Source organism: Eleutherodactylus coqui, chromosome 2 (genome assembly GCF_035609145.1).
Source record: "Eleutherodactylus coqui strain aEleCoq1 chromosome 2, aEleCoq1.hap1, whole genome shotgun sequence".
Classification (NCBI taxonomy): Eukaryota; Metazoa; Chordata; class Amphibia; order Anura; family Eleutherodactylidae; genus Eleutherodactylus; species Eleutherodactylus coqui.
The window spans coordinates 192423162-192436428 of NC_089838.1; the positions used below are offsets into that span (position 1 = coordinate 192423162).

A 13267-nucleotide genomic window follows, 5' to 3' on the forward strand; every position below is an offset into this window, starting at 1 on the left:
AACGAAAAGAAAATGTTACACGAGACGCAGGGGCATAAAACAAAACCCCCCCGGATATTACATACCTAACACAGGAGGAAGTGCAGAGACGGTTAAAGAGGATTAAAATCGATAAATGGCCGGGCCTAGATGGAATACACCCAAGGGTTCCAAGGGAACTATGTGATGTGATAGCTACACCACTATTTCTAATATTTATGGATACTATCAAGACCGGGGTTGTACCATTGAATTGGCACATTGCCAATGTAGTTCCAATATACAAAAAGGGGACCAAAAGAAAGCCTGGTAACTACAGGCCAGTAAGTCTCACTTCAATAACTGGAAAAATATTCGAGGGGTTTCTGATAGACGCTATCCTAGAATACCTCAAGGAGAACAATGGAATAACTTCTCACCAGCATGGGTTCATGAGGGGTCGATCATGTCAGACCAATCTGATCAACTTCTACGAGTAAGCTCTAAGCTGGACCCGGGAGAGTCTACTGATCTCAGATATCTGGATTTCTCTAAAGCCTTTGACACTGTGCCACATAATAGGTTGATATACAAAATGAGGTAGCTTGGATTGGGGCGAAAACGTGTGTATCTGGGTAAATAACTGGCTCAGAGATAAAAAGCAAAGAGTGGTAATAAATGGTTTGTACTCTGATTGGGCCACCGTTGCCAGTGGGGTGCCACAGGGTTCAGTATTGGGCCCCATTCTGTTCAATATATTTATCAACGACCTGATAGAGGGACTCCACAGTAAAATATCAATATTTGCAGAGGATACTAAATTATACAAGACAATTAATACAACAAAGGACAATGTGCGGTTACAAATGGATGGGGATAAGTGGGGGGCTTGGACAGAAAAAGGGCAATTGAAGTTCAATGTTGACAAATGTAAGGTTATGCACATGGGAAGGAGGAACGGATGTCACCAATTTACACTAAATGGGGTACAGCTAGGGAAAAGTGATATGAAAAAAGACCTGGGGGTACGAGTGGACTGCAGATTTAACTGGAGCAATCAACGCCAGTCAGCTGCTGCAAAAGCACATAAAGTCTTGGGGTGCATTAAAAGAGGTATAGGGACGAGGGACAAGAACATTATTCTCCTGCTATATAAGGCACTTATTAGGCCTCACATGGAATACTGCGTACAGTTCTGGTCACCGATGCTCAGGAAAGACGGCTAATGGGCGATCAAATAACTATGTATAAATACATGAGGGGACAATATAAGGACTTCTCCCATGATCCGTTTATACCCAGGACTGCGACTGTAACAAGAGGGCATCCGCTACGTCTAGAAGAAAGCAGGTTTCATCAACAACACAGAAGGGGGTTCTTTACTGTAAGATAATTGAGACTGTGGAACTCTCTGCCTGAGGACGTGGTGATGGCAAAATTCATAAAGAAGTTTAAGAGGGGACTCGATGTCTTTCTAGAGCGCTATGATATTACAGGATATAGACATTAGGTGACCAGCGGGTTGTTGATCCGGGTCTTACAAGCAGGTAGGAACTGTCAGAGGTTGATCCAGGGATTATTCTGACTGCCATTATGGAGTCGGGAAGGAATTTTCCCCCGAAAGGGCTAATTGACTTCTGCCTCTGGGGTTTTTTGTCTTCCTCTGGATCAACAAGGAGGCTGAAACAGGCTGAACTAGATGGACATAGTATGTTAGGCTGAATGAAGACAATGTTACCATGTTATGTCATCAGCATGTCCTTCTGCCAGACGCCTGCCCTCTGAAATGCTGTCCCTTTTCTTCTTTCTACAGTGTTACATCACATAACACAGATACACATATGTAGAAAGTATAGTATAACATTTCAATATACAAAGAATGACTTTTTTTTGCTGAAACTATAAATTCTGCTTAAGGATTTGCACTTTATTAGCAAACTGTGAAATATATAGTGTCAAATGTGCAATTCAGTCAGATGTTCTTTAAGGGAGAAGCGAAAACCTGAATTTAATGGAAGGTACTCATTTTACTGTAAAAAATGTTCCATAATAAGCTGTAGGATTCTCTTTACTTATTACGATTATTACTCTGCAATTACTGAATTAATCATATCACACCCATGAAGATAACGATCCACAGATCTGTCCCAGCACTAAAGTATGGTAAAGAATGAGAACTTTAAAATGAAATACGTTAGTATTTTTTCATCAATTGGCTTAAGAGGGCCCGTCGGCTCTCCTGACCTGTGTGTTTGAAAAAATATTAGTATTCCCAATGATATAGAAATTCTGGAGCAGCTTCTCTCACAATTGTGCTTTGTGCTGTTACTCTATTATTCTTCTCAGATATTTATGAAAAAAATTGACAAGTAGGTATTTCCATTCTCCCTGTCAAAGAGGTGTGTCCCTGCACAGATTGATCTCAGCAGTGTTAGACTGTGCTGGGACGTCCCCAGCCAGTAAGACCCGAGAGAACTAACAGGAACAGCACACTGCAGTGGGGAGCTGGCTGTGACTGACAGCTGGCCTCGCACTGCATCAGCAGGGATCTGTGAGAACACCAATCCCCTTGTTTAACCTCTTACATGCTGTGTTCAATGTAGATTACAGCATGTAAAGGGCTCATAGTGAGAGTGCACTCCCTCTGTGAGGTCATTGGCCCTCCATCAGTAATTGCAGAGAGACAATGAGCTACCATGGCAACCAGATACCAGTCTTTGAGGTCTGAGTCTGCCATGACCTGTGATCACTATTACTAGCGATAATGCATTGCAGTATAGAAGTACTGCAATGTATTATCAGTGCAATCATTGCATTGCAGGTTTAAGTCCCCTACAGTGACATAAAAAATATTAAACCCCCACATATTTGGTATCATTGTATCTGTAACACTCTGCAAAATTAAATGAACACACTATTTTTTTCCGCACAGCAAAAACTGTCAAAAAAAACCATGAAGCCTAAAAATATAGCCAAATTGCTTATTTTGTTTATTTCGCCTTCCAAAAAAATGCAATAAAAGTAATAAAAAGAGTCGCATGCACCTCAATATGGTATCAATAACTACAGCTCGTCACACAAAAAACAAACCCTCAAAAAGCTCAGTCGATTGAAAAAATAAAAACATTATAGGACTTTGAATGCAACAATTCACCAAAAAAATTATGTCCAAATAAAACATAAAAGGGTTTTTATTGTGCAAAAAAGTAAAAAAAACTAAAAATATATATATATACTTTTGGTACTGTCATAATCATACCAACCTGCAGAAAAAATATATCATGTCATTTATGCTGTATGATTAAGGTCAGGCTCATACGAGTGTGTAGTTACAGTGTATTACATATGCGCATAATACGCTGTACCAATCTCACATTAGTTGCCATGTTGCCGCTCACACACATTGCATGCAATAGAAATCACAGCATGTTTTATCTTGGCGTATGTTATGCGCGCATGCACACCAAGATAGTGCTTGGCCATTGACACCAGAAAGTATGTAATGTCGTGTGAGCTAGGCCTAATGCTGACAAAAAAAAACTATGGCAGAATCCCTGCCCTCCAAAAAAAAAATTAATAAAAGTTATACAATATATTATTTGTATCCAAAAATGGGAGCAAACTACAGTTTGGCATGCAAAATCTATGCCCTCACAAAGCCATGTGAACGTAAAAATAAAAAAGTTATAGCTTTTCAAAAGTGGAGATGAAAATCCCCCAAATCATACTTGGAGCCAAAATAAGCCAATACATTAATGCACTGAACATACACTAGCTGGACAATGACTGTTCCGGTTATACAGCGGATATATCTCTATGTATGTTCTCTCACATATTAATATATATCATTTCTAGAGATGAGCGAGCACCAAAATGCTCGGGTGCTCGTTACTCGAGTCGAACTTTCAGTGATGCTCAAGAGTTCATTTCGAGTAACGAACCCCATTGAAGTCAATGGGCGACTCGAGCATTTTTGTATATCGCCGATGCTCGCTAAGGTTTTCATTTGTGAAAACCTGGGAAATTCAAGAAAGTGATGGGAACGACACAGAAACGGATAGGGAGGCACGGGCTACATGTTGGGCTGCATCTCAAGTTTCCAGGTCCCACTATTAAGCCACAATAGTGGCAAGAGTGAGCCCCCCCCCCCCCCCCCCGCACTGTCAGCGTAAAGATCGTTCTCCTCTGCCACAGCTGTAACAGAGAAGAACGATTTTAGCCCATTGAATTCAATGGAGCCGGCAATACAGCCGGCTCCATAGAAAGCAATGGGCTGCCGGCGATCCCGGGATGAATTGTCGGGAAGGCCTTAAACATATAAGCCCTTCCCTGCAATTCATCCAGAAATGTGTAAAAATAAAAAAATATATACTCACCTTGTCCCGGCAGAACGATGTTAGCCCATTGAATTTAATGGAGCCGGCAATACAGCCGGCTCCATTGAAAGCAATGGGCTGCCGGCGAGCGCGGGATGAATTTTCGGGAAGGGCTTAAAAATATAAGCCCTTCCCTGCAATTCATCCAGAAATGTGTAAAAATAAAAAAAATATATATACTCACCTGGTCCCGGCAGACGGAGTTCAGCCGCGGCCGGCAGCAGTTCTCCCGAACTGCTCTCTGTAGTATTCAGCAGCCGGGGATTTAAAATCCCCGCCTGCTGAATGAGCTGCCTCTGATTGGTCACAGCCTGACCAATCAGAGGCAGCTCTCACTCACACCCATTCATGAATTCATGAATGACAGCTGAGAGCTGCCCCTGATTGGTCCCTGCGCTGAGCCAATCAGAGGCAGCACTCACTCACCCATTCATGAATTCATGAATGGGTGTGAGTGAGACCTGCCTCTGATTGGCTCAGCGCGGAGCCAATCAGGGGCAGGTCTCACTCACACCCCCTTCACACCCACTGCAGGCCGGCCGCGCTGAACTCCGTCTGCCGGGACAAGGTGAGTATATATATTTTTTTTATTTTTACACATTTCTGGATGAATTGCAGGGAAGGGCTTATATATTTAAGCCCTTCCCGACAATTCATCCCGCGATCGCCGGCAGCCCATTGCTTTCTATGGAGCCGGCTGTATTGCCGGCTCCATTGAATTCAATGGTCAGTGCTCGTTTAATCGAGACGAGTACCGCGTGGTGCTCGTTTCGAGTAACGAGCATCTCGAGCACCCTAATACTCGAATGAGCATCAAGCTCGGACGAGTATGCTCGCTCATCTCTAATCATTTCCAATTCAAAAACCGTATTTACCTGAATATTCTCCTGATCATAGTTCACAGATATTGTAGTATCTGGTGGATTTTCTTTCAGCAAACTTGTGGTAGAGTCTAGAATGCTGCCTGCTGTACTTTTAGCTTCTGTCACTGGAGATGGTGGCACCGTTGAGAGCCATGCCACCGTGCTACTGTGGTTTTTAGCAATTTCTTTGCTTTGCTCTGATGTTTTTGAGATGGGAGGTAACGTTGCTGCAAGTTTTGTTGCATTTTCCGTGATGATTGGTTGTGATGTCACTGAAGAAAACAAAAAAAACACATAATTGCATTGAATTCTTTGAAAAAATCCCTCAGTGGGATTCAAAACTTTGGAGTAATAAACACAGTTATTTTATAAAAAAAAACAAAAAAAACCTATTCTGGCAGTCTTTAATTGAATGCAAAAAAACTACATTTGTTTGGTAGCCACAAACACTATGAAACAAACAAAAATTGCAAAAAAAAAAAAAATTAATCACCTTTCTTAAATTTGTACCACTAAAATATATCACATAAGTTACACATTGAATATACATGTAACCACAAACAACAACAAAATTTAAACAATTAAGGCTGCCTGTCCACGGGCAATGATCCACTGGTAATAAATTGCCCACGGATCACGCTCTGTAAAGCCTTCCATAGGATTACTATGGAAAGCGCAGCGCCGGCATCCACGTCGGAGATTCATAGCGATTCTCCGCTCGTAGGATTTAAATCGTGGCATGCTGCGATTGCCGCAATTCTCCGCGGTGAGCCCATCTATTAGATATGCTCATCTCGAAGACCTGTCAGCACTCCCCCCTCCTCCTCTGTGGTGGAATATCGCTAGCGTAAAGTTTTCCTGCATGAAACAAAGTTTCATATAGCCTTGTCCTTGAAAAAAGAAATGGCTACAGAGAGAAAAACTGAAAATAACTTGCTGGTCGTTAAGAAATGAAAGCTCTGCTTGATGGGATTTTTCAGTGATTTTAAATAGGACTCCACCTTTTTTCCTGCATAGTGTACTGTGATAATTTCTGGAAGACCACCTGAATGAGTGACTCTCAACTGGCTTGTAACCCTTTCCAATCCAATTAGTATGCTGGTTTTCCTAGGGGGCTTACTCTTTTTCTGCCATTATACAATGGCGCTATATGCTGGCTAAAGCCAGTACTGCATGAGGTGACAAGTTGGATAGGCTCTGACAGCAGAAGCTGGCAATATACAGTAAGAGAACCCCAACGGATGTCCTCCAACATCTACGCTGTACAGCCATAAATCATAATGTCTTCAGAGGTCAGACAGTGGATTGGAAAGGGTTAAGAGTAGGTTCAACATGGCATATATTAGCCGTGGAGTTGATGTGGAGTCCACTTGGATCCTGCATTGAATCCACGGCAAATTCACATCCCTTTTTACTTACAATGGGAATCCACTCTGCACGCTATACGGAGTGAATTTTTTGCACATGTGAATATGAAAGCTGCTTGCGGAATAAAAAGTAGTAACATGTCACTACTTGACACAGATTCTGTGCCGAATTCACCTAGGGAATGCTACACGCAGATTTGCCTATTAAAAAGGGCTAAATCTGAATGCGGCTCTGCAGAACACAGAAGGGCACAACTGTGGCAGATATGCATAGCTTGGTGACGGATTTCTCCCCTCAGGTTTAGAAGCCGTCAAGTTTAATTGTGTCTCATCATCTCACCAAGCAGGAGTATGAGACAATGATAACCACATATCTACTTAGAACATTAAGATTGTGTTTTTGTATTCCATTCACCCGTTCTCTTTCTTTTATTAGCACTTACATATCAATAGCTTAAAAAAAAAAGAATTAAAGGGGTTCTGACATCAAAAAAAAAAAATTGTACTCACCTTGCCTGGCCTGGCCCGATCGCCAGGCATGTCCCCTCCAGCCGGCATCTTCTTCTGTGCCTTTAAAGCAGAGCAGGAGCAGTCAAAAAGACCGCTTCCTGCTCTGGTCCGTCCGTCAGGCACTTCCGAGGTGAACGGACGGACCGCCCACAGCAAGCACGTCACAAGCAGTGCTTGCTGTGGGCGTCCCGTCCGTCCTGCTGAACTCCGGAGTGCTGCGCATGCGCAGTGGAGACGCAGCCCGTCCTGACTCCTGTCAGAGGGCACCTCTCCACTGCGCATGCGCGCGATCCCGGAGCGGCGCGGCTCGTGCAGACAGAAGAGGAGGAACAGCGCCTGCCGGGAGATGACCCCCCCCGATGTCAACAACAACAGAAGAACAGGTAAGTGTTATCTTTTTATGCTTTAGCAGCCATTAAACCATGGGTTCCCTGGGTCCATTAGGCACACCAGGGAACAATGGCTGCTAAAGCATAAAAACATTATTTGTGTCAGAACCCCTTTAACTATTAACTCAAAATATTGCTTACCTATTCCAGTATTGTCCTTCGAGACTGTTGTAGGTGCTTTTGTGAAGTTTGTTGGCTGTGTGGACTTATCATGGGCACTTGTTGCATTTGGAGGATGGGTACTTGTAACATTCGGAGTAATGGCCTTTGTGGTTGTACTTGGTACCCCAACTGTCGTTGAATGAATGACACCTCCTGAGCCACTGCTTATTGCAGTAGTCAGCTTAGTAGTTGCTGCAGGCCCTGAAGGTATTACAGTTGGTGTAACAGGCTTCACTGTAGGACTAGTAGTAGCTGCAGTAGTGGGAACCGCTGAATTGGATTGGATCACAGAAGTGCTAGCCACAGTTGGAGGTGGTATTGAAACTGTTGGAGATGTTCCTACTATTATAGGTTGAGTTGTAGTTATCGCTTGACCCCATCCTAGAAAAGAGAATTAGAATTCAATTTAGCATTAAGATACACGTTCTCTTATGACAAGAATAATATGAAAATCTCAGATTCATTGAAGTTGGTTGTCCGAGATATTTAAAAAATAAGCTAAATGTAGGAAATGTAATACCCTGCTGTTTCCTGCGCCCCCACTCCGGACCTCATTGCCAGACTTTGTTTACATGGCTACAGTGGTGACATGCCTGTATGCTTATGTGACTGCTGCAGCCATTTACTGGCCTTTGACTACTGGCTATAGCTGTCACAATAGTTATATGGCCATAGTACAGTTACAGCCATACAAACAAAATCTGGTGTTGAGGATGGGTGCACAGTGCTAGAAGCAGTGCATGGTCAAATCAGAGAGTATGGCTTTCTTTTCCACATTGCTGACATTAAAACTTGTATTTTTAAATTTCTTGGAAAGCCCTTTAACCCCATAATGATGTGACTTAATTTGGTATTTAAACATGCTGCAATTTTTTTTTTTTTTTTCATCTTTCCTTTTCAAAACTTTTTTTCTTTTTCCGTGGATATAAGAGGGCTTGTTCACTGCTTAGCAAGCTTCAATTTCTATTGGTACCATTATGAAATACATAAAATACATTATATAACTTTTATTGATTTTTGGGAGGTGGACAGGGTGAGAAATACACTGACATTTTCCTTTTCTTCTTACAGCATTCACCATGTGGTATAAATGACATGATCATTTTTCTGTGGGTTAGTACAATTACAATACCATGTAGCCCACAGCATACTGTCCAGACCTAAAAGGGAGGGCAGAATGGGTCTACCTAATTTCTCCAGATACTACCAGGCAGTACACCTAGTGCGTATAGTGGATTGGCACAGACACCGGGATCTCAAACAACGGGTCGACATAGAACAGAAATCCACCCCAGTGTCCCTCGTAGTTCTCCCGTGGGTACAGGGGCAGGTCACCGTGGAATTAGGACGCCACCCCACAATTGGCCCTACGCTGACAACTGCTACTAGAATCTTCACAGGAATGGGAATTTCCCCCAGACCCTCACCGATGTTCCCAATTCTCGGAAACCCACAATTTCCCCCGGGCAACGAGGATGTAGTATTCCAAGAATGGTTTAGGGGCGGTAAATTTAGAGCAGGCCATCTCCTACACGAGGGCCTTTGGAGCACAGAAGCAGCACTAGGGGCCCCAAGTGACCAGATTCAGCTCTCATTCTGGCAAAATATTCAGTTGAGATATTTTCTCAGGTCCCTTCTCCACCCAAGCTTATTCTCACGCCCCAAGACACAATTTGAGTCGGCATGCAGTGAAGAAGGCCCTTCCACACATACGTTAACAAGAATGTACGGTATACTAAACTCTCATCCAGAGGCCATGCCCCCAGGTTTCCTGCAGAATTGGGAAAAAGACCTCAATATCACATTTAGCATTGAAAAAAGGGAAACAATCTTCACAGTGACACACTCAGCGTCCATATCTAGTCAGGTACAAGAATCAGGGTACAAGATCCTTTTGCGCTGGTACAGGGTGCCCTCCCGCCTCCACAAGATGTTCCCCTCGGTCCCCGACCAGTGTTGAAGATGTGAGGCTGAACGTGGAACGTTGGTACATGTCTTCTGCTGACGGACTTCTGGTCGGAAGTATGGCGAATTACCTCCAAGTTTACCCAACGAGTGCTGCCGAAATCACCAGCCCTTTTTCTCCTGCATCACTGCGATATCCCAATATCGACTTATAAAAAGTCAGTGGTACGACATTTGATAGGGGCAGCGAGATATTGTATTCCCAAACTTTGGAAACAGAGTTCTCCGCCCACTATTAAGATGTGGTTCAACACAGTGAATTAGATCATGGAAATGGAGGACCTTATGGCAGCACTTAAAGGAACGCAAGAAAAGTTTGCAAAAACTTGGTTCTATTGGATAGAGTTCCAGAACACGGAAGAATACAGGCAACTATTTGGTTCTTGAAGGGGTAGTGATTCCCTCCCCTCTTTCTCTTTATCCTCTCTTTTCTTTCTCACCCTTTTGTGTGTGTGCCCATATGTGTTGTGTGTTAATATGAAACAGACAGACCAATAGCGATCGGCTCTCCTTCTCAACAACTCTGGATTAGTAGGCCAACGATTAACAGAGAAGCTGCAGAATTCTGAGAGGTGGGAGAGAACGGACGTAAGGTTGTTCTCGGTTTGGTTGTACGTCTTCTTGGAGGGAGGAGGTTTTTTTTTTTCTTCCTTTGTTACTTACAGATGGGTGTTTTCTGGTGACTATTTACTGGAAGCATCAGTGTAATATGTTTGTTATGACTGTAGAAATGCGGAGGAATAGGTAAGTATAGAATTTTTTTAATGACAGAACCCCTTTACCCATTTAGAACCAAGCACTGTAAATTCACAGCGCTTGGTCCTGGGCTTTAAACACAGCCGACTGTAAAAATACGCACGGGTTTAAAGCCCCTGCTTCTGCAATCAAGCAGGAGCATGTCAGGTTGTCAGCTGTTAGTCATAACTGATAACTCCTTTCTCGAGTACACAGTGCTCAATGAGCGCCATGTAGAAAAAAGTAAAGGTGGAAGTATAACTTCCACTACACGAGCCGGCAGTCACGTGACCGCCAGGATTCCCTGCTACAGAAGAGCTACAGGGTCGTACTAGACCCTGATCAGCTCTGCCAGTGACTATTGTCACTACAGGGGATGTTTATTCCTGTAACTGGGGCTCCAAAATATGTGAATGTCCCCCAGAGGTCTTATATGATGTCATGGGGGACATAGATAGTAAAAAAGATAATTACATAAATAAGTTTTAAAAAGTTACAGAATACCCAACCCATTCATGAATGGGTGTGAGTGAGAGCTGCCTCTGATTGGCTCAGCGCAGGGACCAATCAGAGGCAGCTCTCACTCACACCCACTGCCGGCCGGCTGCACTGAACTCCGTCTGCCGGGACAAGGTGAGTATATATATTTTTTATTTTTACACATTTCTGGATGAATTGCAGGGAAGGGCTTATATATTTAAGCCCTTCCCGACAATTCATCCCGCGATCGCCGGCAGACCATTGCTTTCAATGGAGCCGGCTGTATTGCCGGCTCCATTGAATTCAATGGGCAAACATTCTTCTCTGCCACAGCTGTAACAGCTGTGGCAGAGGAGAATGATTTGTCTTCTATATGTTCTCAATGGGGTCGGCGCTGCTGCCGCCGGCCCCATTGAGCGCATATAGAGAAGAGAACAGGAATCGCAGATAGGTGCGATCTGCGATTTCTGTTCTATAATTTATCGGACGAGCACATAAAAAGCGCTCATGTGTCCGTTACCATTGCAAAGCAATGGTTTTATAAAATCGCCGGACGCATGCGCAAATCGCGCGAAAAAACGCCCGTCTGACTAAGGCCTAAAGATGCAAATGTGCTGACAATGGTAGGAAAATAGGAAGGTACTTTTTGTGATTATTTGCATTATATGCCTTTTTACCTTTCATTTTATTTATGGTTAAGAGTACTTTTTCAAAATGCACTGTAATTTTAGTTTCATTAACCTGTCTGATCAGATAACAGCCATCATTTGCCCAATAATCAAATGAATCAATATACAATAAATCAGCAACTTTTTAACATTTTTTTAAAACATTCTATTGCCCATTTTGAGTCATTTGTATAAGTTGAGTCTATAAATAGTGAAAAGGGAAGTGAGAATAATATGTTAGGAAATTATGTGAACACACCCCATACAGACAGGCAGGCAGACACATTTTCATGCACAATGCTGGCAAGCGTTTAACTTTCTCCTAGGGTTCGAAACATGGGAAAATCACAAATGGTGAGACTGAGCTTCTCAATGAAATGAATACAGCAATATACTGACAATAGACTTTCGACTGTAAAGATGTCACTGATATGTGCATAGAACAATGGAAATCATGAAAGCATTTAAGACACTTATTAACACATATAAATAACTGATCCTGACACTAAATAACCTTTTGTGCAGGTTACTTGGATTGTCCCTCATCATCTCACCACATCATCTTGAGTCAGGATTAAAATAGTAGCAATTTACGTGTAGATAAATGTAAAATTATACACTTGGGTTGAAAAAGCATATTAAAGTTTTTTTTTTAACGGAGAAAATACATTGATAGCGTATTCTTATTCAGTCAAGGGTTGTACAAACAGAGGATTCATTGCAGGAGTTAAGACCCTTTTACATGGGATGATTATCGTTCTGGTAGTTTAAAACCCTGCGCTCCAAAGGAAATTAATTTCTGTCAAATAAATAATTACCTTTCCCAACTTGTGCAGCTCCCAACTAGAGGGACGATCAGTTTAGACTAAATGTTAACCAATAGACGTCACAGAATAACAGGGGGTGCAGCTTGGGGGGGCACCTGGCAAATACTGACCATAATATAATAAATTTCAACTTGTCATTCACTAGGGAGGCTTATCAGAGAGCTATAAAAATACTAAACTTTAGGCTGGGCTCACACGACCAGGTCGGATTCTGCATGCGGGAAACCCGCAGCGGATTCCAGCTGTGAGCCAGGCCAGTGACCCTGCGTATGGCATGTAATTGTATTGCGTATGACTACATACGCATGCAGGTGGTCATGCGCAGTACAGCTTTTTTTTTCTTGTGCCATCGCTTAGCAATGACACCGGTACTGAAGCCCTCATGCAATGTAATTGTGGATAGGCTCCGGCTATATATCCGTGACCAAATCTGTTATGTTTTTTTTTTCACCAGTGTATGCATTCAGGACAATGAAATGTCAGATGACATACAGAGTGATAAAGTAAACTCTCCATTTAATGTCACTAGTCTAACCCAGGAAGAAGTACAGAGCCGTTTCAAAAAGATTAAAATAGATAATTCACCGGATCCCGATGGCATACATTCCCGTGTTCTAAGGGAATTAAGCAGAGTGATGGACAGATGGAAGTTCCTTATATTTAAAGACTCTGTAGTAATGTGGTTTGTTCCACTAGATTGGCACATAGCAAATGTGGCACCGATATTCAACAAGTGCTCAAAAAGTAAACCTGAAAACAATAGGCCGGTATAACTTCTACTATGGGTAAAATATTTGAAGGGTTTATGTGGGGTCCCTGCTGTCAAATCAATCAAATTAGTTTCTACGAGGTGGTAAGTTTTAGACTGGACCGGGGAGAATAAAATATCAAAATTTGCAGATGATATAAAGTAATTAACACAAGTGAGGACAGCATATGGTTGGTTGCAAATGGATGTGGATAAATT

General features: G+C 42.6%; 1 protein-coding gene across 1 annotated transcript in view; it reads right to left on the reverse strand.

The window, feature by feature from the left end:
- PODXL (podocalyxin like) overlaps positions 1-13267 on the reverse strand; it is a 93709-nt gene that overhangs the window by 36696 nt on the left and 43746 nt on the right. The window contains exons 2-3 of the mRNA XM_066592132.1: positions 7605-8006; positions 5210-5469 (exon numbers count right to left, since the gene is read on the reverse strand). Coding sequence (XP_066448229.1) covers positions 5210-5469; positions 7605-8006 — 662 coding nt within the window. The remainder of the gene's footprint in view (positions 1-5209; positions 5470-7604; positions 8007-13267) is intronic.